The 27,030-nt window shown below is 38.1% G+C and overlaps 2 protein-coding genes across 2 annotated transcripts; both read right to left on the bottom strand.

Annotated features, from left to right (window-relative positions):
* Window positions 1-1,840: 1,840 nt before the first annotated feature.
* On the bottom strand, window positions 1,841-14,869 carry LOC149009057 (uncharacterized). The gene is made up of 15 exons (XM_089160586.1): window positions 14,522-14,869; window positions 14,286-14,374; window positions 13,690-13,756; window positions 13,458-13,570; window positions 11,246-11,312; window positions 11,093-11,141; window positions 10,762-10,847; window positions 10,201-10,466; window positions 10,073-10,128; window positions 9,396-9,481; window positions 7,772-7,864; window positions 4,917-5,292; window positions 3,720-4,264; window positions 2,371-2,605; window positions 1,841-2,279 (listed from the first exon to the last, which is right to left on the bottom strand). Exons 1-15 carry the CDS (start codon window positions 14,672-14,674, stop codon window positions 2,026-2,028), a joined length of 2,535 nt encoding a protein of 844 aa, XP_089016712.1. The 5' UTR covers window positions 14,675-14,869; the 3' UTR covers window positions 1,841-2,025.
* Window positions 14,870-16,588: 1,719 nt separating this feature from the next.
* LOC149009056 (uncharacterized) lies at window positions 16,589-23,871 on the bottom strand. The gene is made up of 11 exons (XM_089163094.1): window positions 23,530-23,871; window positions 22,820-23,295; window positions 22,631-22,720; window positions 22,249-22,488; window positions 20,824-21,045; window positions 20,341-20,731; window positions 19,914-20,227; window positions 19,720-19,835; window positions 19,526-19,632; window positions 19,373-19,446; window positions 16,589-19,248 (listed from the first exon to the last, which is right to left on the bottom strand). The coding sequence occupies exons 1-11, from the start codon at window positions 23,708-23,710 to the stop codon at window positions 19,156-19,158; spliced, it is 2,304 nt and encodes a 767-aa protein (XP_089019220.1). The 5' UTR covers window positions 23,711-23,871; the 3' UTR covers window positions 16,589-19,155.
* Between the last annotated feature and the right edge of the window lie 3,159 nt (window positions 23,872-27,030).

Raw genomic sequence — 27,030 nt, 5'->3', positions numbered from 1 at the left:
ATCTTATGCCTGAACGTCATTTTCCCCATATACTAAACCGGTGGAATAGAGAGAATTGCAATTCCAAAACCGTGCAACACTGCTGGTAAATTCAATGAGGCACAAAGAAGTTATGAAATAATATGATGGATTCTTGAAGGAATTGACCCAACATTGCTTTTCAATAATATAGTAATCAACAAGCTATCTCTTATTATATACATTTAAGAACCGTGCCTTAAAAGCAGGGAATGAAAGTTCGCCGGATATCGCCGGTTCGCTGCCCAGTGAACCTGGCCAAATTTTGCCGGAATACCCAGTGGAATGCAGAGTTGCAGAACTCCGGAGAGGCTCAAGGGTGTGGCTTGCAGTTGCAGAGACTGAAGGGCTTTGAGAGATTGTAGAAGTTCTTCTTCTCCTTCAGATCCGGCCATTTTCTTGTGATTCGCCGGAAAATCGTAAGGGTGTGGCTTGCAGTTGCAGAGACTGAAGGGCTTTGAGAGGTCGTAGAAGTTCTCATTCTTCTCCTTCAGATCCGGCCTTTTTGCTGTTGTAATACTTTCTTTGATACACCTGGGGAGAAGCAGTGTAGTTCAGACGCTATAAACGTTATACTTGACAGTAGCCTTCAGGGCCCCATGCAGTCAATTCAGTTGCACACAAGCAATTATTGTGGAGAAGATCACCAGCTGTTTTAGATCTCAAGGTTGTTTAGAAATCATTGGCAAAATAAGTGGGTGTCTGAATCAATCAATACTTTTGAGATGATACATGATGATGATGTCAATCTAATTTGACCAGTTACTCATAATGCTCGACAACTTTCCTACCTGCTATATCTGGAATTTGGAAAGTTAGGCTTCCTTCGATTGCAAGGGAAATCAAAGGGAAAAGAGACTTCTGTAATCATTATTCGATGTAATTATATAACTTGATTAAATTTAATATCTTGTTTAGTAATTGTGTTCTTTATGTACTTCTTAAAATCAAGGGAATTGAATTACATTTAATAATCTAATGATGGCAGAAGTTTCTCTGAAAATTTCCCTTCCCTTCCCTTACCACACCGACCCAACCAAATGGGGAATAGGATGTTTGCAATAAAGGCCTAGCAAGAGTCATTAGAATGAAGCATCATGCTAGGGTGCATGAATAACAGTTCATGAAAACATGATTGATAGCCATGATTAGATGCTAAATCACCACTCATTTGGTAGTCATGACAGCAATAGATAACCATGAATAAACCTTGGCAAGAGAATGTGCCAAAGTTACTTGGGCATGCCATTAGATTGTCTTTAGTTGTAATGTAAGGGATGGGCAACCATTTAAGAACCCGTTTATAGAGCCAAAGACTGATTTCCACCATTTCCCAGTTCAAAAAACAAACTTTTAGGGTAGAGATAACCTGCACCAAAGATAGATTTCAAACACCAAAAGAGGAATTAGAGGGATAAGAAATCAACTTTTGAACATCAGCATCTAATGTTCGAAGTAGACTTGCGTTCGGCCTTCATGAGATCCCCAGGGAAAGTAGTAGAATTTGCAACTCGTTAATCAGGTAACCTGTGGTTTTCCAGTATAGCTATCAGCTTTAACTAGACTCATCATGTGATTTTAGTAAAAGTGAACCGTCTTTCATTAACAGGGCAGTGTCAAGCAATCCTTTTACCTTAACAGACAGTTCACTACCAGAGTACCCAAAAACTGAAGGTAGCTCAGTGAGACCGAAGTAATTAGTGCAAATCATTAAGGCGATACAGAGATAAAAAGATACAGCCAGTACGAAATCCAGTTAGAGCATCGCCTGGTTAAATACTAGGAGAGACTGACAGGAACCACCTTGAATTTGAAACAAATGTTAATTGATCTGCTGCCAGGAAGAATCGGAAGCTTGTTAACCAAGCATACATTACACTTCAAAATCCCAATACTGTTGACTGTCGATGTCTCCCCCATAGCTTCAAATTCTTGAGACACAAGCCTCTTGAGTAATATTGATAGATATGGTGAGCGAATGTCAAAATTGGCTCAACAAATTGGGAGTCACTCAATTGTTCCAGGTTCTTGGTTCACATCAACATCATCAGTAGGTCCCCTTCCATTCACCTCTGAGCTTGGGTGCTTGTTTTCCTGTGCCGAAGAGCCCCTTTCGTTCTCCGATTGGAAAGAGAGCTTTTGAAGCAGCTGCTGGCAGTCTACTGCAGACACCATCACAGATATATTGGACTTGCCTTTCCAGCAACCAATGGCTATTGTTGTGGCATCCACTTGAATAGGATCAGAAGCACTTTCACTTTCTGCAACCAAAAATAATTAGCTGAAAATATTAAAATACTATACATAATGTATCTTGATAACAATAACAGACACCAATATTGCAAGTAAAACCTTTTCTCAGCACAAAAATGCAACAGCCCAACTTGAGATTGGATGCTTTGTCACCAAACTCAGCATCAACAAAATCTGCAAACTTGATTGTTTTGTACTGTAATAGGTGCTTTAAGTCGACCAAGGATATGGATAAAATCTGTTTGGTGATATATGGAAGGAGCAAAGGCAACCCTTCTGAAGATATCCGAAAAGAACATTCAGTAGATTGACCTTCTCTTGAAGTTTGACGCTCCTGCAATGGAAATAGCAACACATAATTCTAAGATATACATCTCTTAATAAATCAAAAAGTCAATAGCTAAATGAAATAACCATTATCTGCTTACACAAGCCAGGTACACTCCTGAAATGTAAATGACAACAGATAATTCCAAGACGTAGATCTGTTAATAAATCAAGTCAATAGCAACATGAAGTAATTGTTACCTGCTTAGACAATCCAGGTTGAGATCCCTATGAATGCTATGTCAGGGAACATCTTTTCAAAACCCCATCATATTGCCCTCCTCCCCATGAACATAATCCAAGCTTATATTAATCTCAGCACTTCTTTCAAGTAGTGGTCAATTAACCTAGTTTTCATGAATTAAAAACAAGTGCTATATAAAGCTAACTAAAGTTAATGTCTCAGATCATTGGATCTCACGACAAATGGAGGATCTGAAGCCTTGTCCAAGAATGTGTTAAACTTGTTCTTTTGGGTTAGTGGGTGGACAAGGGGTTGTGAGCAACAGGTCAAGTTAGTGAGATAGTATAGAACCTTTTAATACATCAAAGTGCAGGTTAGCACAAGCAGCCCGACAGTGTCAATGTTTTCTCCCGTTGGCTCAATTGGTAGGGCGGTGGCATTGAAACAAACAGGCAGTAGGAGAAGAGACAAAAAAATAGAGGAAAGAATACAAGAGTGTCTCAGGTCAGGAGGAAAAGGAGTGTAAACATCTCAAGAAATCACATCAACCAACATGCGCCATTGAAGCATTTGGAGACATCTAAAAACTTATTGTCTAAAAAAGTGGGCGAGGTACTATTATTCAAATTAGTCTACTGTGGTTGGGAATTAGGATTACATCCCACAATCCATTTGGCTACTCCTGTCACAAATCCCAGCCCCATATAGGTCATCAAGTGAGTTTAACCATTGACTATGAATTTTATGCAGATAACGTTAATTGAACATTGATACTGGCTAGTAATTGCATTATTTAAATGCATAAATTAGCTATCAATATTTTCAGGTTATTCTCTTATTAATGGGTGCGATTGGTTGTTCTTATACTGATCTTATTGCACTTAAACATAGAGATAAAAGAATCAACAAATTGAAGTTGAATGGAGAAGAAACTTACAAATGTCTTGAGGCCAACAGATGCTATCTTAAGACGTTGTCCAACTTCGAAATTCAGCTTGAGAACATCCTGAACTGATTTTGATATATAATAAATTCTTTTCACATGGTGAGTATCAAGATTTCTTGCCACAAGGTGACCATCAAGAGGAAATGACTCATTAATACCATAGAATGCTTTTATGCTACTGATAATGGTTTCATCCCTGAAAAAAACAACAGGGTCCACTCCTCTCCATTTTCCTTGAATTTGTAATTTTCGCTTCATATTTTTAGAACATTCAAGGTTAGACTCTCCATCCCCATGGTCATGGAATTCCTCAGGTTCCTTCTCCTGAGGCATCTCCGCAGGATCAGATTCCAAAGCACATTCCTCTGGTTGTTTTTCAGGTAAATCAGCATCAGAAGCTACTTCAGAATTCAGAGGACCTCCAACGCTTGATGGATTAATCTCCAACTCATCTGTCTCTTCAATTAACTTATCTGCTACCTTCTTCGGTAACTCCATGTCCCCAGAAGTTAATTGCCCCTTATCCTCCAAATTTACTGCAAAAGAATAACAGGTGCAGATATGGTTAAACAGTCTTATAAAGAAATGAATACTAAACCTGAGGAGCCAGATATATGCTTCTTGATGAAAGACGATGAAATCAAGTATACAACAAATGAAGTCCAGCAGGTAATTTAAGTGTATAGAAAACTGATGTTTCAAATTCCCCAAAGAGCCTAGCACAGCAGTTAGCGTGCAGTGTGTTAAAAGCCCATCCCATATGTTGGTCCATTTAAAATATCTGACCAAATAATTATGAGCATCATATGCAAATCTTATGCAACATCTCTTAAAGGTCCATCTTCCTTAGCCTTACACAGGGATTTGCAGGGATCAAGAGCACCCATCAGATAGGAAATTCTGCATCTGTTCACATGCTTAGGGTCACTGTCCATGCCATCAACATACAAAGCAAATCTTCAATGTATCTGAGTGACCCTCAAGTTTCAGGTGTTTACCGGTACTGATTTTTATTAAGATTTATTACACTAAAAGATTATGAGTATCGACATAAAACTTCTATTTTTGCCACCGATGTTTATGAATGAATGATCAGTTAATTTTAACACAGGACAACAGATAAGATTCAGGTGGGTCCTTATCCCCAAAACACACACACACAAAACAACAAAAATGGGAAAGTATTACCTTTCAAGGGAGAACACTTGTGAAATACAGCAATGAAAAAGGCTCCAGTGTTCTGATCATGAGGCACTATTCTCATACAACGTTCTAAAGGGAGACTACAAACTTCATCATCCGAAATAACAGTTGGAACAATATTTTCCAATTGCCCCATTCCCTCTCCACAATCTATATCACTGCCATTTTTTAGTCTCTTTCCAGAGCTAGGTGAATTTCCCATATCAAGGTCCTCATGTGGTTCCACATCTTGCAATTCATTAGATAAAGCATCTCCTGCATCAGAGTCACGACCTGAAGGAAACATGCTTTGAACAATTGCTGATCTTCGGTATCTTGGAACATCTTTATAGGAAACTAACCAGATGCCCCTATCTTTAACCTGCCAGGCAGATGCATGTGAAAGTGAGTCAAAAATTTTACATATAGAAAATGGAATGCTTAAAATAAAAAAAAATTAGTCGAAGTGGCTTGAGATTAGACATGCATGCACTCTTAAAAGTACAGATCTAGACCCAATTTCAATGTTTTTCGACCCTGATACGATAGTTTTTATTATATTTTCCAAGTTTCAATCAAGAAGCCTACATATGGTTCACTAATCTCTCAATTTCCTCCCTTTCTCATCATTTCCCCTGACTACTTCTTTTCCCCCATTTTCATCCTCTTGTCCCTTTTGTACCTTTAGATCTACGCACCTTAAACAATAAAGTTGACTGGTTGACTATAGCTTCTAAAAATACTTTGCCACCTAGACGATGAAAGGAAAAGATTGCTGTTAAGTAGAGGATCCCAGATCTTAAAAAAAGGATAGAATTTGCCTGGGTTAGGAGCAAAATACCTCTAACAAGGGTGCAAAAAGAGGGATGAAAAAGGGGGAAAAGAAAGAAACACATAACTTCCAAAAAAAGTCTCACAATCAACAATGTGGAAAGCAATCTGAAGCAAGTAAAGAATGTGAGGTCAATTTAATGGCAGTACAAATGGAAATCCAAACAGATCTGAACAAAGCCCGAAAAAAAGAACATAGGAATTCAAGGAGAAATCAAGATGTAACTTGGAAGTCCTTGGTCCAAGACCTCAAGGAGAAATCAGATGAAACTTCCACCAAATTTTCTAGAAAGCTTAGACTTGACAAGCCAAATCAGACCAGAGATTTCTCTGACGGAATATGAATTCTGTTGGATAAGAATCTCAAAGAAAATAAAGCATCGAAATGAAGGGGCAATGGAAGATGTTGATAAGGGTGAGCTTCTACCAGAACCAATTAATAGAAAAGGAAACTTGGGAACAGAAGTAGCCATAAAACCAAAAGCAGAATTGCATGTTTCAGATCAGATCAGAAAAAATAACACAAAAATAAGCTATCATATAAGAGCTTAAGATATCTACACTCTTATCTCTAGTAAACACTTTCATCACTAGAATGCTCCTGAACAGTCACATAAAATTGGTAGAAGAAAATAATAAAGCTAATAAAGAAAGAATTCAGCCCTAAAATTTCCTGAGGCACGTTTGTTTGTAGAGGTGGGGTGGGAAAAATGGGGTGGGGGAACAGGAAAGGAAATGAAAGGATTTTATGGAAAAGTTTCAAATGTGGGTCCAACTTTTGTAGTTTTTTACACTTTTTCACAAAATCCCACCTATTTGGTGGACTTTGAAAATGGATGGAGTAAGAGAGTTAGCATGCCCAGTGAACCAAACAAGGCACACTTTGGGATTTCATGGAAAAGTTAACTTTTTCAAACTTTTTCCCACCCAACTTCAAATTCAGCAAACAAACAGTGCCTGAAGGATCAACATCTAGCAGCCCCTGTGAATCTACACAAGAATTGCTAAAGTGGAAAGCTTGTATTACAAAAAAAGTGGCAAAAAGAGGGATTGATTACACCAATCTCTAGGGCTAACAGAAACCTTTTGATACTAATCCAGTTACAACTCAAAATGAAAGGACAGTAACTCATTCTAAAAGAAAATCACAGAAGTAAAGAAACTAAGATGAAAACACAAGTTTGATTCTTCTAGACTTGGGTTTTGTACTCCTTTTTATTTCTACACCTGATGGCCTATCAGATCAGTGTCAAGCTGCCCAGGCTAGGCATTTACCTGACAAGGCACATATTAAGGAAGTTTATTGGATCAAAATATACTGGAGTAATGGAAACATCACTTTAATTGCGCCCCCCCCCCCCCCCTCCCAAAAAAAAAATTCCCTTTTGATACACCATTGCTGAAGATTTTACCTGATTCAATAAGATTACCAAAAAGATTAACTGATGCATTATTCATTATGGATTTATGCTCTCATTATTTGTATTCTATCATTTTCAATTTCATGCATATACCTGACTATATGAAATTGTGTAATTTTTTTCTTAGTCTATGCTATGTAACAGCTTACTAAAAATTAGATGGGGAACTTCTTAAGGTAAATCTACTCATTTACTAAGCCAAAACCATCATATAAAAAGTTCATGTGCATCCCAAATGTGACTTCTTTGGGTAATCTCCTTGCCCTACATTGCACGCCATGTTTTGAACCGCAACAAATCAAAATCCAAAAAAGTACGATCCCACACAGATCAACAACAGAAGCCTCAACCCTGTTATAATGAATAGCCAAATTGAGTAACAACAGCCAATCATGGAATCAATCACAGCATTCTATCCTTATCTAAATGATAAATATATAAAGGTCCTAGACAAATCAAGAATTTATGCAATCCAAAAATTCAATTCAACACTAAAATAAGAATGAAATTAAGGACATAGACAAATCCATAAAGGTCAAAACACCAAATACTTAGAATTGCTGACAAATCTGGAATATTAGGAACCCATACTCAAATTAGAAAACTAACCTTCCATTTCTTAAGACCAGGCCGCCGAACCAGTTGAGGGAGCTCAGTCGAGACATCTAGAAGTTCAACTGATTCTCCACACCTACGGAGAATCTGGAAGAAAAAGAACATGGAGAAAAATTCACATGAAAATAGGAAATAACTTTCAAAATATGGTGCTTCTCCAGCAGAAACAATATGAGGAGAAAGAAAATTTACTAACATAGTTTAGTCATGCACAGCAGAAGCTATGTAGGTACGGAATTAATCTTGTCATAAAGACACTAGCATCCAGCTTTGTCATGCGCAACAGAAGCTATATAGGTACGGAATTAATCTTGTCATAAAGACACTAGCATCCATTTCCATTTTTTTGATAAAGTACTCTTAGGATAAGTATAAAACAAATATTAATACTCCTTGTGTTGATACAGAGAACATGAGGAAACTTTGAAACCCTGGAATAAACTATTCACTATTTCAGTGATGGAAAGAAGGTAATACTTCAAAGAGGAGATGAAAAAGCACTTGAAGCAGAAGGGTTAAGCCAGTGTTAAGGATTTTTTTATGCAGCAGTAGATGGATTGGGGTGAAGTGTTTGTTAATGGTTGTGGTTGGTAGCTCAGGCATAGGAACATCTTCTTCTGGGTAAAATTCTATGATGCAGTTGCCTCTGATGGCTGTATAACGTAATTTAATCTGGAAACCTAGACCAAAGTGAATGCAGCCCAAACTAGGAATCTGCTTCAATAGGAGTTCATAGGGAAATTTTCAGTGCCACCACCTGAGTTACCATAAAAAATTCATGCCACACCATCATTTACCCAGACGTGAGAACCCTATTGAGTCAAACTATATCACTAAGACACCCTGCTGTTAATAAAATTTGGTTAAGTGATGACGTGATGACGTAAGCAAGTTATATTTTTTAGAAAGACCAAAACGCCCCCTGATCCCAAACCTCACCAACTATTCTCATTTTCTTCTTCAATCTTCTTCCTCACACATGCAGCTTAGGCCCCTTCTTCTGAATTCTTCATTTTTTCTCTGCTTGCACTTTCTTCTTGTATCTGGTCAGGGAAAATTTGGAAAATCCACCTTAACAATCAGATCAGATGGGGAAAGAGAAGAAAGCAGAATATCAAGGAGCTTTTCTGGGTTTTGGAGTTAATGTGTCAATTATTCTTAGAGGAGAGGAGTTTGTAGGCTCTGTTTTGGATCAGAGGAATTTTAAGGAGTAATCCAATAAACTCTTTCAGCACTGATTAGGGGGTAACTCAGGGGGTTCATGTTTAATCTTTATTTTAATGCATTTGTGTAGGATGGTTCTACTTTATTGTCATTCAATAGAGGAAGAGAGGAGATGGTAACCTCCCAGGGTGTAATGGACATCAGTTTCAACAAATTGATCGGTTTCATTGATGGAAGTAGTAATTGCACAGTATATCTGCTGCCAGATTCTCCCCCCCCCCCTCTCTCTTTTCATGCAATATTTTTCTTTCCATCTCTCTTGTTTGCCATCAGACTTTCGTGAATTTACATTTTCAGCTCAGTTACATGACTTATATCCTCTTAAGTTTCATTAACAAAATTTAATGCACCAAGCTTGAGGTTTGCACTTCCCAGGGTTCTCTTACTATGTTACCTCAGCAACCACTGCTTCATTCTCAACTGGATTCATTGAGCAGGTTGAGTAAACCATTCTTCCACCAACTTTAAGCAATTGTATACCTGCAATGTGCAACATAAAATTATTGCAGGACTGAGAAGACAATTTAGTGGAGTCTCCGAGTTTCATTGAAGAACTAAGTTTAAGTAAAATACAAGCTTAAGTTCATCCAAGAGAAGCATTGTTGATGCTCTCCTTTATGTGACTCATACAACTTAAAAAGGAAATATACATAATCTGATGACGAAGACTATACACTGTGAATGATATTCTATTTCTGGTCACAAGAAGACAAGAGGCTCTCTCTCTTTATTTCCTTTTTTCCTTTTTTTTGTCAATATTGGATACATTAAAGTTCCTAGTGTAGCCTATATTCCTCCTTTGATTATTGGATGTTAAGGATAGAGAGCCCCTGATACATCATGCATGCCTAATTATCAACAACTAGCCAAAAGTTTCAGACCTTATATGACATAACAAAAATGATATCATCACTTGATATAATATTACACAAACTTGAAAACAGGAAACAATAAATTAGCAGATCTAACCATCAAAGACTTGCAATGAACACAAAATGTCAATAATGGAAAACCAAAAAAATCATCCTAACAAAAGAATTACAATAACATCCGATCCATTATAATCTTTACCACGCATGGCTATCTGCACTTGTAGGCGATGGACCCCATTGCCCAGTCCAGCATTCCTGAATAAAAAAATTCATATATCAGTCATAACGCCACAGGAACTAGGCAGGCTGTTAGGGAAAAGTAACAACCACTTCCTCCAAATATCAGGAGCCTTGCGAAGGGTGCCATCCCCACTGCAGGGAACATCACATAAGACGCTGTCAAATAAGAGTTGACTAATCATTGGATCCTTGAAACTCTCTGTTTCAGGAATGTCAGAGGAAGTTTTGTTTAAATGGCAACCAGGGAAGTGTTGAGCCTCATGGTTTGTAACCATCAAGTTAGCACTGCACATTCTTTTTGTCTGATGGATGAGAAGATTACATCTTTGGGTGTCAGCATCATTTGCGATAACCTTGAACAAGCAAGAAACAAACAATCAACCACAAAGTGTAATCAATCAAAGCCATATAATCTTGTAGCTTAGAAAACCAAAATATTAAGCCAGGTTAGAGTCAGGGATCAAACCAGTCCTGACAAATTCCATTTAAGAATGGACTGGATTGACCAATCCGAACTATACCAACAATGCATACAGCAGCCATTAAATGTTTGAGTAACAAAAAGCATAATGGTTTTTAGGACTAGATTTAATGCAGGAGGTGCTAAAAAAAAACCATGCAAAAGAGGAAGAAGAGAATAAAAAGAACCATTCCGTCGGGTAGCAATCCAGGTTCTGTTGATTGGTGTATAATCTCAAGTAATTGGAATGTTTTTGAACCAGGAGCTGCACACACTGTATAGAACCACAGGGTCCAGTTAGAGGCAAACAGTTGAAATTTTCCTTGAAAGATATTGACAATAAAAGAGGTATATCAGCAACCTCATAGGATCTCTTCACTGAAATTTCAAGGACGAACTCAAAAATCAATTAAAGAAATAATGATACTATGATATCACAAATGATTTTCTGTTCACAATCAATCTTAATGTTCTCTGTGACCACAACATATAGAATTAACTGCATGAGAAGTAGCTTACTGTCAAGAACAAAATGCTGGGGATGCACATCCAGAAACAGTGGAGGTACCTGTAATGGGAAATGAATGATTATTTTATCATTGGCGTATCTATAATAAGGCAAAAACAAAAATACCTTCTACAGAAATTTTATAACAAAATGGCACGATTTACCATGCTGACAGCTTCTTGTCTTGTGATGTTTCCAATTTCATTTTCTTGCTTTAAGAACTCATGGAACCTGAGATTCATTAAATAAATACCACAAAAAAATCCTGAAAAACATTAGTCAAGGAACTGAAGGATGTCACCTTAATTAATGGAATAGGTGGAATATAATAGCCTATACAAAATTAAGCCACAAGAATCCAACTCCAAACTCCCCGGGCGAGATAAAAGCTCCACCACTTATGTAATTGAGACCAGCAAAATTTTGAAGGTCTAAAATAAGGCATTTATCTAATTACAAAACTGTGGAACTGAATATTTATGTTTAAAGGTAAATGCAAGATAATTCAAACAGGGAAGGGGGGGGGGGAACCAGTGTGTGCAACAGTTACTTGCACACACTTAGTGCAGCTTATTTGGGATGTTGATATGATTATATGAATAACATTAGAAAAATAAGGAATGAACAAAAGCTAAGGTGACTTAGGAATAGCTCTGACAAATGATAACCTATGAGTAAGCTAGATGTGGCATGGGAAAGTAACAGAGGACTTTCAATGAGCCTTTGAATGCTTCAGTATGGACGGGTGATTCTATTCAGAACAAGAATTTTGTAAGAGACAAGAGACTCTAGGATTTTTTTTCTCCTTTTTTTTTTTTTTTTTTTTTTTGGGGGGGGGGGGGGGGGGGTTCGGGTGAGTGGAATGCATTGCCCAGGACTAGTGGCAAGCATGCTTTTGATTATAGCTGATTTGAGAAGATGAGCTGAGTCACATATAGCAAGGAAAAAATGGAAAAAGTAATTTTAGTATAAATGCCCAATTGCATCAGAGGATGGATATCGTCAACTTAGAATATTTTAGGATAAGAGATTGATAACTCTTCAAAAGGGAGAGAATAATTAAGACAGGGAGAAAACCTAAGAGGGCAGTCTTCCAACGAATAAGATAGGAAGAACTTCCCAGGAGAAATTACCAACCTTTAATCTAAAACTGTTTATGCAAGTTTTTTGTATCAGTTGCTCGAATTTTTTATCCAATAAAGCACATCTGATCTTATGACCATTTTATTGAAATTCAGACTTAAATTTTAAAATCAGACAGCACTACATATCAGACCCAGGAAAACTGCACCCCCCCCCCCCCGGGCGGAACTCTGTTTGTGTGGAAATTGTACTCATATATGCCAAAACAAATTGCAAGAAAGGTCAGCAACTATAACCAGGAATCATATTAATATAGTGACACAAATGCCAGAAAATGTAATGGGCGTCAAGATATGTTATTAGCTTCTTCCCTAAGAACTTGACATTCTAACTGGTAGACCACATCATAAGATGGCCATTACCCAGTGCTGCTCCTACTTAAACCGTCAATTGGAGGAGTGAATTTCGGACGGATATCACTGTTTTGCAGAAAATGGCCGCTTACAAGATTTGGGCCTAGCCATTTGTCCTGGCAAACTCAGCCTTCTACCAACTACCATTGCTCAACGGCATTTACTTTTCAGGGTGCAAAATAAAGAAAAAGCCAACAGATGGGAGCACGACTATTTAGCATGCACTTAAAATTAAGCCAATACAGTTGTTCCATTCTAAAGGTGGAATCTTAGCAATACTAACAATTTTACTATAAACACAAAAAACAACCCTTTAAATCTTCTAGAATTTCCTTTTTCCAGATCATATTAAATTTCATTTGACATGGAACAGCCTAGTGGAAGCAGGCCAGATTTCTTGTTGAAACTGCTAAATCTGAAATTAACACAATAAAGTGGTAGCACTGCATGCAAGTATCACTTTCATATGGTCCCAAAAAGGTGGATTATAGTTGATTCTAGCCTACAGCATCTCATATTAAATGGCTGCTCTCAGACCCAGGCTCCCAGCTAACCTGTTTAACAACCTCCTATTAGGATTTGCCCCCTCGTTCCAGCACTTTTGTGTTATTTTGAATTGGGTCATGCTAACCCAACACAAACACTTATTACATATATCATTGCAAGTTGTGTTTTAGTAAGAGTTTCTTACTATGAGTATCAAGATACTGTGACCAGCGTGAATCACTTTGCATTATATTCGTGTTGACAAGATATGAATCAGCAAAACCTGCCCACTGTCAACTATTTTGTCTTGAACACAAACCCCCCCCCCCCCCATTAGCTTTTTATGGTACGAATCCACAGAAGCATTCAAATCACAAGTTCAGTAATCATTTACCTCTCAAGGGTTTGGTTCTTCCTTAACTGCATGCGGGAGAAATTTGAATGCCAGGCAAGATTTTCCGGATACCAGGGCAATGGTCGAATGGGCTCTGATTCACCATCAGGAGCCTGCAAAGAGTGAAGATAAACAGAAAAAAGGACAAGGGGAAGTGAATATCTAATAGTAGTAGTCTGGTAGAAAAACCAACCATTAGTGAATCAAAGCAAACATAATGGCATTGACAAACCTCAGCCTCAAAAGATTTCATAAAATCATTCTCTAACTGCAACCGGATGTCCTTGAAAAACTGGCCACTGCATCCCCAAAAAGACAATGATACTAATAAAAAAGAAATATAAATTACATAGACTGGTAAACTACTTGAATGTTGTCGCTGTTTTTCAGTAACAAAAAAATTCCACTTCATTGCTCAAAATTTAGAAGACAATTCCATCTCCAATATTCATCTTGACCACCAAACGTAACCCTTAAGCCACTAACCTTAGCTCGTAGCCATTTCTACTTCACCAACTGGAGTTTCTTCTGGAGCTTATTGTCCATCCCAGGTTGAGATCACAACGATAATAAGACAGTTTTTCTATCCCATCTTTAAGACTACTGAGGTCTGAGAAAAATGGTAGTAATTGGAATTCTAAATGGACTAGAATCCATCCCCCCAATGCATTAGGATCATTCAAATTAGATTGGCAATCTTTACTTTAATTAAAACTCAATGCCCACCCTTGGTACTTTAATACATCTCATGAATATTTAAACTACAAAAAAGAAAAGTCTGATTTTCCTCTGAAAATCAAATTAAATATATTCCACCAATAATTTTACCTGGAATTAATTCTGAAAGAAGCCGGTAGTGGCTTCCTAAGAGTCTCCATGAACACATCCCATTCTTCTTGTGACACAATTCCTTGTACCTGCAATGAGGGGGGAACAACAAACAAACGGTACATCTTTAGAAACATTTTAAGCTCTTTCTCTCCGTCATTTTTTTTCTAAGAAATGTGGGAGTGGATTGAGTTCTGAAAAAGGTTGGAAAAAGGGATTGACGTGAAGGGTTAAACCTTGTAGTACTCTTCGAAATCAAGGTTCTTAGTAGCAAAAGGTTCCCAACTGGTGTTCCCCGTGGAAGGCTTATCGGATCTATCGTCGTTCCAAACGTTCTCTCTGGATTTCTTGAAGTGCTTACGCTGTGTTCGACCTCGCTTCCCGCCCATGTTTGTCTCTGCTACTCTTGCGAGGGTGAACTCAGACAAAGAGAAGCACAAGTAGTCGAGTACGATTAGAGGTGAAAGCAGAAAACGGTTTCGAAAATCATATTAGCGGTTATGAAGGGTTTTGAGGTAACACAGAGGCCGTTCGATATGACACGGATGAGTTTCTCTCCGTTGATTGGGCATTTGTGCCTTCTCATGTTTTAAATTCGTGCCTCTTTTGTGCTAGCGTGCTATTCCGATTTTAACCTAAATTTCTTTTCGAACCAGGTAGCTTTTTCGAAAATGTGCAATTCCGATTTTTGTGCTAACGTGCTACTCCGATTTTTTGAGCAAATTGCAGCGCCACCTTAAAACACAAGTCTTATTTCATTTACGTCCCATTTTATGTTTAATAAACACATAACCCCCTGTTATAAAAAATATTAGGATTAAAACCATTTTACTCGTATAATGGCCGTATAACTCCTCATCTTCTCAAACCAAAAAACCGACTCGGTATTTCTCTTCTTCTTTGTTTCCTTTTCTTCTCGTGTGTTTCTCTTCTGTTATGTTCAACTATGTATTCACTTCTGGGCTCACAATGAATGGCCTAAGCAACAGCCATGGTGGTCTCAGGCATTGGTATTCTCTTCATTTCCTGGCTCAAGAACCTCTCTCACCTACCCAGATCCTCGTTAACCAGAATTTCAGCACTTCGAAATCTATTTTGGGTTCTCTATTTTCTTTTGTTTCATTTAAAATTCTAGTGTGCTGCATTTGACTCAATTTCATCTGTTTTTGTCTAGATGAGATGAGAAGAAGAGAAATAAGAAGCAGAAAGGGTTCATTTCATGGCTAATGAATAGGTCCAATTGGGGGCTGCAAGCGTGCAACGAATTTATGTCGCCATGGATAAATTGGCACACTGAAGCCTAATTTCTCTCTTGTTCGCAAAAAAAAAAGATAAATCTGATTGGAATTTTTTTTTCTTTCCATTCTAATAGTTCAAGTTCAAGGATATTGAGGTATCTTCAATAAATTTGAGGGTAATTTTGAAATTTGAAAAAACAAAATAGTAATTTAACTGTAAAAAGTAATAGATTAGACTTACATGTCCAATACAAGTCTAATTTTGAAGATATAAGGTGGGGATGCCAGTGTATTAAGACTTTTATTTTGGGATATAATGCAATTTACTTGCGAATCTTTTTAGAACAAAAAGCAGATCATGACATATTGGAAAAAGAAGAAATAGGTAGTTAGTGATCTTCATGCAATAATTATGGTTAGATCATGTCACGTGATATTTTCGAGAATAATAATTAAATTTCGTAGTTATGGTTAGATCATGTCACGGTGATATTTTTAAGAATAATAATTAAATTTCTTATATTTATTATAATAACAGTTGAATTCCAAAAGTACCACGTGTTATAATCTAAATCTAAAACTTCGCGAGAGATACCTGTGTAAGGAATGAATAAAAATACCACGTGTCATAATCTTAAAACCACTCTACAAATATCCCTTGTGTTGATTTTAAAACCGTTGTAGGGTATGCCAAATGCTGACTCCTGTGATAACAAAAATACTTTTTCTAACGCCTGGTATCAATTGTCGTTGCAATTCCGAGAAACTGCATTATTAAAGTTTGGCATCACGATTTAGTTATTAAAAAAAAAAAAACCCCCAAAATCCAAAGAACTTTTGTCCATTATGGGATGAATCATACTCATTGGAAGTATTGTTTTAAGAAGAGAGGGAAAAAGTCAATCCACATCCGTGTGATAACAAGCATTTTTCCTTCTTTTCTCCTTGTTTCTTCATTTTACATCTTGTATCTTGACACCAACTTATTTTCCATTTCATAATTTACGACCCCCTTTTTCTTTTTTGACCAAAAATGAATTCTTGTACTTATTGGCGGGGTGCCGGCTAAGAGAAACTAGTATCCGTATGAACATTGAAATCAAGAGGTTATGTATAAATGATTAACCATATACACAATGACGGGAACTTCAGTCAACAGGTACGGTAGGACTCTAAAAAATATTTCATTAATTGTACTATAATGTTTTCTTTTTTCCACTAGATGCCAATAGATAATATGCTTTTAACACCTAAATGAGGTCAAACTTGTGTAGACAAGATTGGTTTTTTGAAGATTTTAAACCACTCTTGAATGAAAAATCTGTTTCACGGGTAAAACAGATAAGAAATAGATTTCATTTGAAACATTTGTTAGAACTTAGAACGGTTCCATCCTCTCTTTGGGAAGAAACAGATTTAGGGGGGGGCTCTTAGCGATTCTGGGAATCAAGCCAGCCTATCGTGTATAAAATTACCATATATTTGTGCATTAGAGTGCCACAGTAGTGCTTTGAACTGAAATCGGCTAGTAATTCAGTCCCCACTTAAGCATCATCAATCATCATCTGCTCCTTTTGGAACAGTAAGCTTATGAGTTTCAACATGCCTCTTTGATATACCTAATTGAGTTCCTTAACTGGACCTTTTGGAACAGTAAGCTTATCAGTTTCCACAGGCCTTCTTTGGTATATTTTGATCCCTAATTGAGTTCCTTAACCCCACTCCATATCTTTATTGTCTTTCAACAAATTAGAATGATGAATGACAAGGACCTTAAACACAAGGTGCTTTCTAAATAATTGCTCCCACTACAGCAGAGGTACTGCATAAGCTATTTTCTTGCCAAACCCACAGTCCTAACTTCCCCTCTGAGGTATCTCTTCTTTCTGTGGATTACAAACAGGATATGTGCCTCTCTTATGTTGGCAACATGTGCATCAAATCACCACACTATCAGTTACTACTTGCCCAAGATGAACAAGGACTGAAGGCTGTCATCAGAATGTATTAATGATCAAGCTGGAGTTTCTTGAAAAAAGAACTGCAGCAGCTCAGTGTTATCCCAACTAAATAGGATCAATTAGCTACATGATTATTTGGTCTCCAATAAGTTCTACAGGGTCATACTTTGTACATGGCCTAAGCACTCACCCTAAAGTCATCTTAAAGCATGCCTTCGGCTCTTTTAGTTCCTTCAATCTGAATCAAATCTCCATACATAATCATCCAAAGGGCTCTTTTGAACATGAAAATGCCAGCTACAAAACTTTATCATAGCTTAGCATGTGTCAAAACTCGGTTAAATCAGCTCTGATGTGATTATTCCTTACTATATGCTTCCTAGCATCACAACACAGCCGTATCAGCATCTTCTTCTTTGCTATGCATATAATGCTTCTTTAACAGCCCAACATTCTGCACCATATATTATAGCTGGTTTGTGTTAATAGTCTTATAAAGTTTCCATTCCAAGTTTTCAGGAGCGTGTTGATCACACAAAACTCCTGATGCACCTCTCCAATTGATCCATCCTAATTTAGTTCTCTGTGAAAAGTAAAACATCTTAACAATCAACTAAAAGCTCTTAAGACTTCAGCAAAAGTGTCAGTCTGCATTAAGAATGTTTACATTGGCAAAACCATCAACTGCATCAACAAGCACACTAAGTTGACCAAAAGCAGATTTTGTTAGTAATCCAAGTATAACTGAAATTGACTTGTACCAAATACTTTTTATCCAGGTCCTAAAATCTCACCCTGATGTCTGTCACAAGACCTTTAAATCCAGGTTAGTTTTGAGTCGTAAATCCCATTCAAGCTATGAGAAGCAAAGAAAAGTTCTCCTCCTTTATAATAGGAAACCTTGAATGACAGTCTCTCAAGCTTCAAGAGAGACAAATATAGATGCTACTCAAGCAACTCATACCCTCTTCAATCCAAAATAAAGCAAACTGGTGCATATCAGAAAAGCAGTGCTAATTGGAAATCAAATACTCTAATACCTTATAAGAATCTTTCAATAATAGGAAATACCAAGTTCAGATGCGCAGCGTAACATACTTAAGAGGTCAAACTAGCCGAAGATCATATGATATACAGCCATACAGAAAAAAAAGCAGCCCAAACAAGCCACATAGATCTATGAGACTGCTCAAATCCTTGGGAAATAAGTGTCGATTTTTAAGCTTCAGCTTTTCCATCCATCTGGACAGGATCATAGAGATCATAATTAGAATCACCAAGTCATACATACAGACCATACCTTCCTTTTTAACTTGAATCAGCCAAATTTCTCAACTATTTTGAGTTAAACCCTTGTGATCATCCTTGGAGCTAACAATCATAAATAACTAATCCCATCATCAATCTTCCAAAGAGTACAGGAGATGAACTTTATGGGTTGAACTCCTTAAAATGGCTTCAAGTCATCAAAGACCTATATCCACATCCTGAGGTTCCAGCCATTAAAGAAAACAATGAATTGGAATTCTGGCACGTACTTCAGCTAAACTTCCCCTTCAATTAATCTCAAGAATGTGTTCTTAAAATTGATATCTTGGTAATTTGTCTGTGATGCTCTATCTGTAGCTCTCCTGAAGATAACATCATGGTGTAACCAGAATCAAACATACCTCAATAATATGATCTTGAACCTTTTTTCCCACTTAAGTAGCCATCATTTATACGACGACTAGGGTAGGCAGATGAGTATGAGTCAGCACCAACCTGAACAAAGAGGGCCAAGAGAAGAATCAGAAAGAAAAAGAGTAAGCTTAAATACCAAAAGAAGCTTGAAGTATGTCATGTTGTTGATCAACTATTTTCATCTAATGGAGACAAATCAACATACATCTTCTCCAGGAGACATGTAATCCCCACCATAGCTGGAGTACGTTCCTCCAGCATCACTTCTCCTTGCCTCATCTGCATGAAGTGCACTAGGTAAAAAATGTTCAAGATACTCAACATAAGCAAAAGCAACCCATTTTTTTTATTTTCATACCTCTGCTGTAACCCAGACTTGATGTGCGTGAGTCATACAACCCATAAGAATGCCCTGCAGAACTCCGACCATCTCCTTCATATCCTAGATGAGAACCACGCCCCACCCTAGCACAAATGCACAGTAACCACAAAAATCAGAACCAACAGAAAGAGCCATACGCTAGTAAGAGATAAGCTCAAGCTGACCATTACCTGGTAGACTTGCTTCCATAAGCACCATCATCATATGGCATGGCATTACTACTCCCATATTCATAGCGAGCTTGTGATTGCTTGATTGTGGACTCAGCATAGCGAGGATGAAAATCCTTCAAAGAAAATTTATATATAATTGGTAAAGTAATGAGAATTATAATGACTGTAGAAAACATATAAAAGAATCTAACCACAGCAGAATGAGGACGCTTGGAGCCAGATATAGAAGGGTAATCACGACTATGACCATCATGGTAGGAAGGCCGCTGCCGCTGCATTTGTCTTCCATAGCTTTCTTCAGCATACAGAGGGGGAGGTCTACGAACAGCACCACGAGAGGTGCTTCTAGGAGGACTATCTGGATACCCTGGTTCACCATAAGGGTAATCATCTCTATAGGACATGTGCCTCTCAGAATGAGCACTAGTGTAATCAGATGATCTGGGAAAAGGATCATCATATTGCATGTACTCCCTCCTTGAACTGCTCTTTCCATAAGCGGGACCTGAATGAGAGAAAATAATTTCCCACACAAGGAATAACTCACAAACACAGACCCAAAAAAGAAAGAACAGTAATCCTATTAACAGTCAAGAGTCGATATCAGGAGTTACATACCAGGAGACATCCAATCATAGGACCTTCTAGGAGAACCAGGGGACATCTGATCATAGGACCTTCTAGGAGAACCAGGAGACATCCGATCATAGGACCTTCTAGGAGAAAGCACTCTCCTTCTACCCTCAACTCTGTCAGAGATAACATCCACCTGTGCATATCTGTTCCGAGGACCAAGAGGCTGCTTATAACCATCACCATATGACCTACGGCTTTGAGTGCCTCGTTCACTGTGCCCTGAGTACCTCCAGGAATCAGTATAGGGCATACTGGAGCTCCAGGAAGCATTGCCATGCCGACTACCACTATCTTCAACTAAATAACCTCCTCTGGCATGTTTTGCTGTCCTGCCTCTTTGGCGTGGCCTTGACAACCTTGCCCTAACCTTTATCTGCCATGAATCCATGTGAATGTCAAGTCAATTTCATCAATAAACTTTTCCAAATAACCCTATAACTAAATAGATATAGGCTAGTAACTAACCTTTTGGTCACCATCAACAAGCTCAATATTATTAATATCTTCAACACATGCCACTGCAGAATCATGTGTGTCAAATGTTACAAAGCCAAAATCTGTTCTTTTAGCAGCTGGCATATTCCTTGCCAGTTCAACTTTTTCAATCTTTCCATATTTTTTAAGATGTTCTTCGACCTGGTCCTCATCCCAAGCAGCAGGCAGACCATCAATAAATACTGCTTTAACCTGTAAACCCAATAAGCATCCTATTAGTAAAACTTTTAAGAGCTCTGTACAATCAAAAACACAGTTTCTGCGTTAGCAAGTATAAACACACTACTCTGGAACCTAATCACATCCAACTCTGGATAATGTAGCATGATATTGTTGCTGTTGCTTGAAAGCTAAGGATATTGCTGTCACAATCCAGGATAGAAAGTGAATATGAAAAGTCACCAACATTGACTTGAGTGGCATGGTACCGATAAGTTTAGTGAGTATAAAATCATCAAATGAAGAAAGCAGACGACACTACATTAACACAATTTGTTACTTCCCCATCATGACAAGGTGTGCAAGTAACAATGAATATCTTTAATAAAAAAGGCTCCCCCCCCCCCCCCCCAAAAAAAAAAAAAAAAGGAAGAGAAACACCCTTCTTTCTTTACAAGGAAAAAAAAATGCTTGCATAGATATCATTCTTGTCCACTGTTTGTGCCATTGCACGGATAAGTGATCCGGAAAAGGAGCCTTTAAGGTCTCCACCACACATACAGTGCTAGTACCTAGGAAATTTTAAGAGTTACACACTTGAATTCCATGGTAAACCTCTTATTCCAGTGGAGGTCAAGGGTAGAATTGAAATGGTGGACACATTGGCCAAACATGGGGTGATAAGACTGAGGATTTGTCATAGGTGTAAACGTGTAATTTTGTGAGATCTATGCACGTTAACTTTTCTCTCATTTGATTTGGAAGGTTTTGAACCTTTATTCCATTATAGGCTGTAAAATTATCTTCAATTGTTTCTTTTTCCATTCTTCATGCAAATAACTTCAATAAAAAGGACAAGAAGAGACACAACTCCGGCAGGCAGACCAGATGGCAACTTCAAAAGGAAAAGGAAAAATTACACAGAATACAAGAAAAAGATCGATGCAGTCACCTTTTCTTTTAATTTTGCAACAATAAATGCTTTATTCCTTAATTTTCTTCAGACTTATTTTTTGGAAGGTATTAAAATTTGTATATTAGTTTGATTTCCATACTATTGAGAGTCTAATCAGTTAGTTTCTGATGAGATCAGATCTTGAAATTCAATTTAGTTTCATGAGCCAATTTTGATTGTGGAGTGACTTTGATCAACTTATTGTTCCAGTGATTGTAATTTGTCATTTAATTGCGCAACAGAAATATCTACAATACTTAGTCAACAAATACTCTACGTACCTGAGACATAATTTCATCATCTGGTTCAATAGAGGTGTCTGCAAAGGAAACTTTAGCCGTTCGATCTGTACCTAACACAACATCCCTCCTCTGCAAAATCTTGCACGCTTCCAATGCAATTGCTCTAGAAGGGAAATCAAGAAAAGCAAATCCCCGATTCATTCCTTCATTTCTAGCATCTTTAACTAATGTCAAATCCTCGAAGTTATCGACACCGTAGTGTGCAAGCTTTTCTTTCAACTGAAGAAGGAAACAAAGTGATCCAACATGAAGAAATTTATGCAGCAGAAATTTGGCTGAGTAACCTGGGGTAGAACCCAACCCATTATTTAAAAAAAAAGCTTAGACGATGGTCCTCAATAAAACATATCACCATACTTACAGCTTCTTTTGTCCATGTTTTGCATATGTTGCCAACAAATAGAGTATCATTATCCTGACTTGGAGCCACCCCACACTGCTTTCTACCGACCTGAAAATCACAAACCAACATCATATACTAAAATCTGAAGAGACCAAAATAACTTAAGAAAAAGGAAAAGGAGGAGAAAACCAAGAAAACAGTCAATACCATTGGATGCTTAAGTTCATTGATGGCACGGCGAGCCTGCTCAACGGTTGCAAACCGTAGGAAAGCAAAGCCCTTGTTCTTATGAGTACCGGGGTTCTTCATAAGTCTTATCTCAGTGACCTCACCAACCTGGCTGAAAACCTCCATTAGATCCTCTTCAGTAGCATCTCGGTCTAATCCTCCAACAAAAATCTCGAATTGCTTCTGCTTGCGCCGCTCCTGCCTCTCGTTTGCCATGTAACGACGCTCCTCCTCTTCTTCACCATAAATCTCCTCACCATGTCTATCCTCCCCCACCCCTTCCATCATATAATCTCCATAAGTAGTGTCTCCATAGTGTTCTTCCTCGCCTCGCATCCTCATACGCGCCCTGCCATCATCCTCCGCTTCAGAATTGGGGTAATTGTCTTCAAGCTCCAACCTTTCGGATCTATCAACCTCGTGATAAGCAATGGGAACATCCTTCTCCTTTTCCTCTGAGACAACAAAAAAATGAACAAAAAAACCAAAATCTCTCCGTAATTTTTTCCATTGTTTTTGCAAATCAAGTTCACCAATCTGAAACAAATCCTCCAAAGTTCCATCTAGACATCATTTACCCAAAGTTTGTACTAGGGTTTTAGCATTTCCGACCAAAAACTCGTTTAATTAAAAGAAGAAACCAGAGATTAAAAAAATTCAATTTTTTCATTCTTAAAAAGCGGAAGTACCTTTCGGAGTTGGAGAGGACTCTCGGTGTTCCTCGTAGTTTGAACTGAAAGTTCTATTATTGATGTTGTTTTGAAGGGCTTCTTCTTCCTCTTCTTTTGTCTCTGCTGAGGCTTGCACTGGTATCCTCTTCTTCAGTGCTGTTGCTGCTGTGGACGGTTTCTTCACTGCACGGGGCGGCATCGTTGATGGAACACAGGCAACGCTAACAACAAAAGCTGGATTTGCAGACACAAGACAAGGATTTTCTCAAAGAAGGCAAGCAGAACCTAACAGTAGCACTTCAGCTCTGCATGTGGAAATCTAATCCATCTTACAATTGACTAGGCCTGCTGGTTTTGGCACTGTTCAGGAAAAGAAAGAGAAATTAATCATTTCTTTCTTTAAATTGACTAATATTGACTCGGGTGCGTCAATCTAACGCCGTTCAAATAACCAACTTGTTTGATTCAGATGCCTCATCGATGGTGATAGATGGATTGATTGATATCATCGAAGCATTTCTTGATGTCGCCGTTATTTGGCTTATCTCCTTGGAGGGGAATCTTTCAACAAATGCCTAATAAACATTTTTAATTAAAATAATAAAAATCTTACAAAGCAAACCTAATTTCTAGGGTTTCCACCGTCTTACTTTTGTTTACAGTCTACTACAAAGATGAATCGTGCAACGGCACCCACTGACCCACAGCTTTACGCTCTGTGGGCCATCTTTCCAAGTCAGCATCCTAGTCAGATTTTTCACGTATATTAGGCGCGCGTGACAGAACTGAACAACAATTCGTAGAGTCGCGTGTCGGTTACGCTCTCCGCGCCCTTATCAATTTATACCGTCGTTCTTAACTCCGGATTCAAATTTCGAACCAAAATAAGGAATCTTCATCTTTAAAAAACATTCCCAAAAATGGAGGTGAAAGATCGTAGATTAATTGCTCTGGGAGATTTGCGAGTTCTTCTTGATGAATTCATTTCTGCTATCTTGAAGAATTTCACTCCTCGCGACGTCGCTCGCCTTTCTTGCTTTAGCAGGTCTATCCTCTCTCTCTCACTCAATCAAACCTAGGTTATAAATATCAAGTAATATTCTTATTTTAATACTCTTTGATCCGTTAGCTGCAGCATGATTTCACTTGAATCTAGTTTCATTGGATTATCTATTGCATCAGTTGATTATCTTCAATTGGTTTTTCTGAGTTTTTATTGATATTCCGTCGGTGCTCGCTGATTACCACATCCTTTTTAGTAGCTGCGGGTGCAAGAGCTACTGTAGTTCGGATTAGATTTCTTTGAGAGGAGACCTTGAAAGAATAATGAAGAATTTCACTCCTCGCGACGTCGCTCGCCTTCCTTGCTTTAGCAGGTCTGTCCTCTCTCCCTCTCTCTCTCAATCAAACCTAGGTTAGAAATATCAAGTAATACTTAGTTTAATACTCTTTGATCCGTTAGCTGCAGCATGATTTCACTTGAATCTAGTTTTCAATTGGATTATCTATTGCGTGAGTTGATTGATCTTCAATTGGTTTTTCCGAGTTTTTATTGAGATTCGTCGATGCTCGCTGATTACCACATCCTCTTTAGTAGGTGCGTGTGCAAGAGCTACTGTAGTTCGGATTAGACTTCTTTGAGAGGAGAACTTGAAAGAATAATGGAGAATTTCACTCCTCGCGCGTCGCTCGCCTTTCTTGCTTTAGCAGGTCTGTCCTCTCTCTCTCTCAACTAAGGCCCTCACCCTTCTTACGATTTAAGCAAGACACAAAAATAATCACACAAAGCAACGCTTCAGTAATTCAATTTCATAAAAGCTGTAGGCATAGACCAGTCAATTACATATATTTCAAGCAAGTTTTTCCTCGACCAGACAGAGAAATAAGTGTTTGCTGAGTTGTTTAGATAATATTCCTGACAATGACAAAACTAAAATTCCTGATCTGAAATTAGAAACCAAGTGATATAGAATTTATCAGGCTTTATGCAACCACATTTATGTACTACAATAGGTTTTTTTTTTTCTTTTTTTGTTATGGGGTTGGTTTGGAGGGGCAGACTTGAATGCTGCACATTTAAATGCACAGTGCTGAAGTTGAACCCTGGTTTGGGAGTGTGCATCACCATTGACTCTCTCTTCCCTCTCTTCTCTATCGTTTGTGTCTCTCTTCCTTCTCTCAACTTCTCTTGTTCTATCCCTCTCAATCCACCTTGTTCTCACTTCACCCTCTCTCTCCCTCTCCAACCCTCTCTCCCCCTCTCTCTGTGGACTAGCCTCTGCCCTCTCGTTCCGTCTCTCTGCTCTCTCTTCCCTCTCTATCATCTCTTGATCCCAATCTGTCTCTTTTTGTCTCTCTCATTCCCTCTCTTCTCTTCTCTTCCGTTGTCCCATGCCCTCCTTCCCTACCCTTGCCACCTCTGTCGTGCTTTGTCCTGGTCTCCCTCCTATCGTTGCTACCGCTAATCAATGTGAAACTTCTGAAGTCAACTCCATTGAAGAGCCTGCTCATGATAAAGATTTTGCACAACTGCAACCTCTTTGTCCTCTGGGTCTGAGAAACAGCCTTCTTTGGCCTTATTACTGCACTATGTCAAGAAATCCCTCCAATTCAATGCTCTGCCCCTGCGATCCTCTCCAAGTCAAGAAGAAAAAGATTAGTGAAATTTCCCTCTTGGCCTTGTCTTTTGGTCTTTTATTGCCTAGTGCTATGTGCCTCTTTCTTTTTTTTGTAAGCTGTACCTCTTTCTCTTTGTTCGCACTTTTAAGTTTTGCTGTAAGGCTTGGTGCCACATGTTGAGACATCTTGGTTCGCTATTGTATTTCCCTCCCCCTTCTTTCCTTTGGTAATTTGGTAATTAAACTTTGACGGTCTTAAGAGTATTCTAAAGCTATAGAACCCACAAATTCTCGAAAAGTATTTGAGAATAAGACAAAGATACTTAAAGGAAAGGGGGGAATCACTGTGACACTGTTCACATGAACAGTGTTATTTCCCTTCTAAAAGTCCAGCTATGCAGTTAATGGGGCCTATGGCCCAAGGGGTTGGTTCACAAGTGAACCAGCCCTACTCTTTATTTATTTTCAACTGGCTCTAGTTCTCTTTCCTGTTCCACAATTACCATTGCCTAGTATGCACTCTATAAAATCAGATCATTATCACAAACCATATAATACAGCTTCATCTAGATCAGTACTGAACAGTTGTTGATCAGGTATCCCCTGTGTTCAGTGGTGTTGTCTATTTCATATGAAAAGTGACTCTTTTTTCTTTACCGAAGCCAAGGTTTAAAGTATTTGTGTTAGGTAACATACCAGAAGGGTGATTTGGATGTATCATAGAGATGGAAGATATACATGTAAGTGTTCAAGAAACATATGGAGGTGCTCAGGATACAGGCAAATACTGTTTTTAAGTATAAAATACCAAAGTATCATGTAAATGTACTGTGTACAAATGAGAGAGCAAAGTATGAAGAGGCAAATTTATTCAATTCACTATGCAAAAAGGATGAGATTT

The sequence above is a fragment of the Hakea prostrata genome, chromosome 7 (genome assembly GCF_041222555.1).
Source record: "Hakea prostrata isolate BN-2017 chromosome 7, UWA_Hpros_2, whole genome shotgun sequence".
NCBI lineage: Eukaryota > Viridiplantae > Streptophyta > Magnoliopsida > Proteales > Proteaceae > Hakea > Hakea prostrata.
The sequence above is the reverse complement of the archived record's forward strand: the minus strand, read 5'-3'. Positions and strand labels throughout refer to the sequence as shown.

Excerpts from the sequence above, each read along its gene's own strand:
- LOC149009057 (XM_089160586.1), bottom strand. The coding sequence starts at position 14,674 with ATGGGCGGGAAGCGAGGTCGAACACAGCGTAAGCACTTCAAGAAATCC. Across the intron at positions 13,571-13,689 it reads TGAAATCTTTTGAGGCTGAG|GCTCCTGATGGTGAATCAGA; the intron begins GTTTGTCAATGC and ends CACTCTTTGCAG. Across the intron at positions 5,293-7,771 it reads CTGGTCTTAAGAAATGGAAG|GTTAAAGATAGGGGCATCTG; the intron begins GTTAGTTTTCTA and ends TCTGCCTGGCAG.
- LOC149009056 (XM_089163094.1), bottom strand. The coding sequence starts at position 23,710 with ATGCCGCCCCGTGCAGTGAAGAAACCGTCCACAGCAGCAACAGCACTG. Across the intron at positions 23,296-23,529 it reads GTCCTCTCCAACTCCGAAAG|AGGAAAAGGAGAAGGATGTT; the intron begins GTACTTCCGCTT and ends TTGTTGTCTCAG. Across the intron at positions 20,732-20,823 it reads TTGTTGATGGTGACCAAAAG|ATAAAGGTTAGGGCAAGGTT; the intron begins GTTAGTTACTAG and ends GATTCATGGCAG.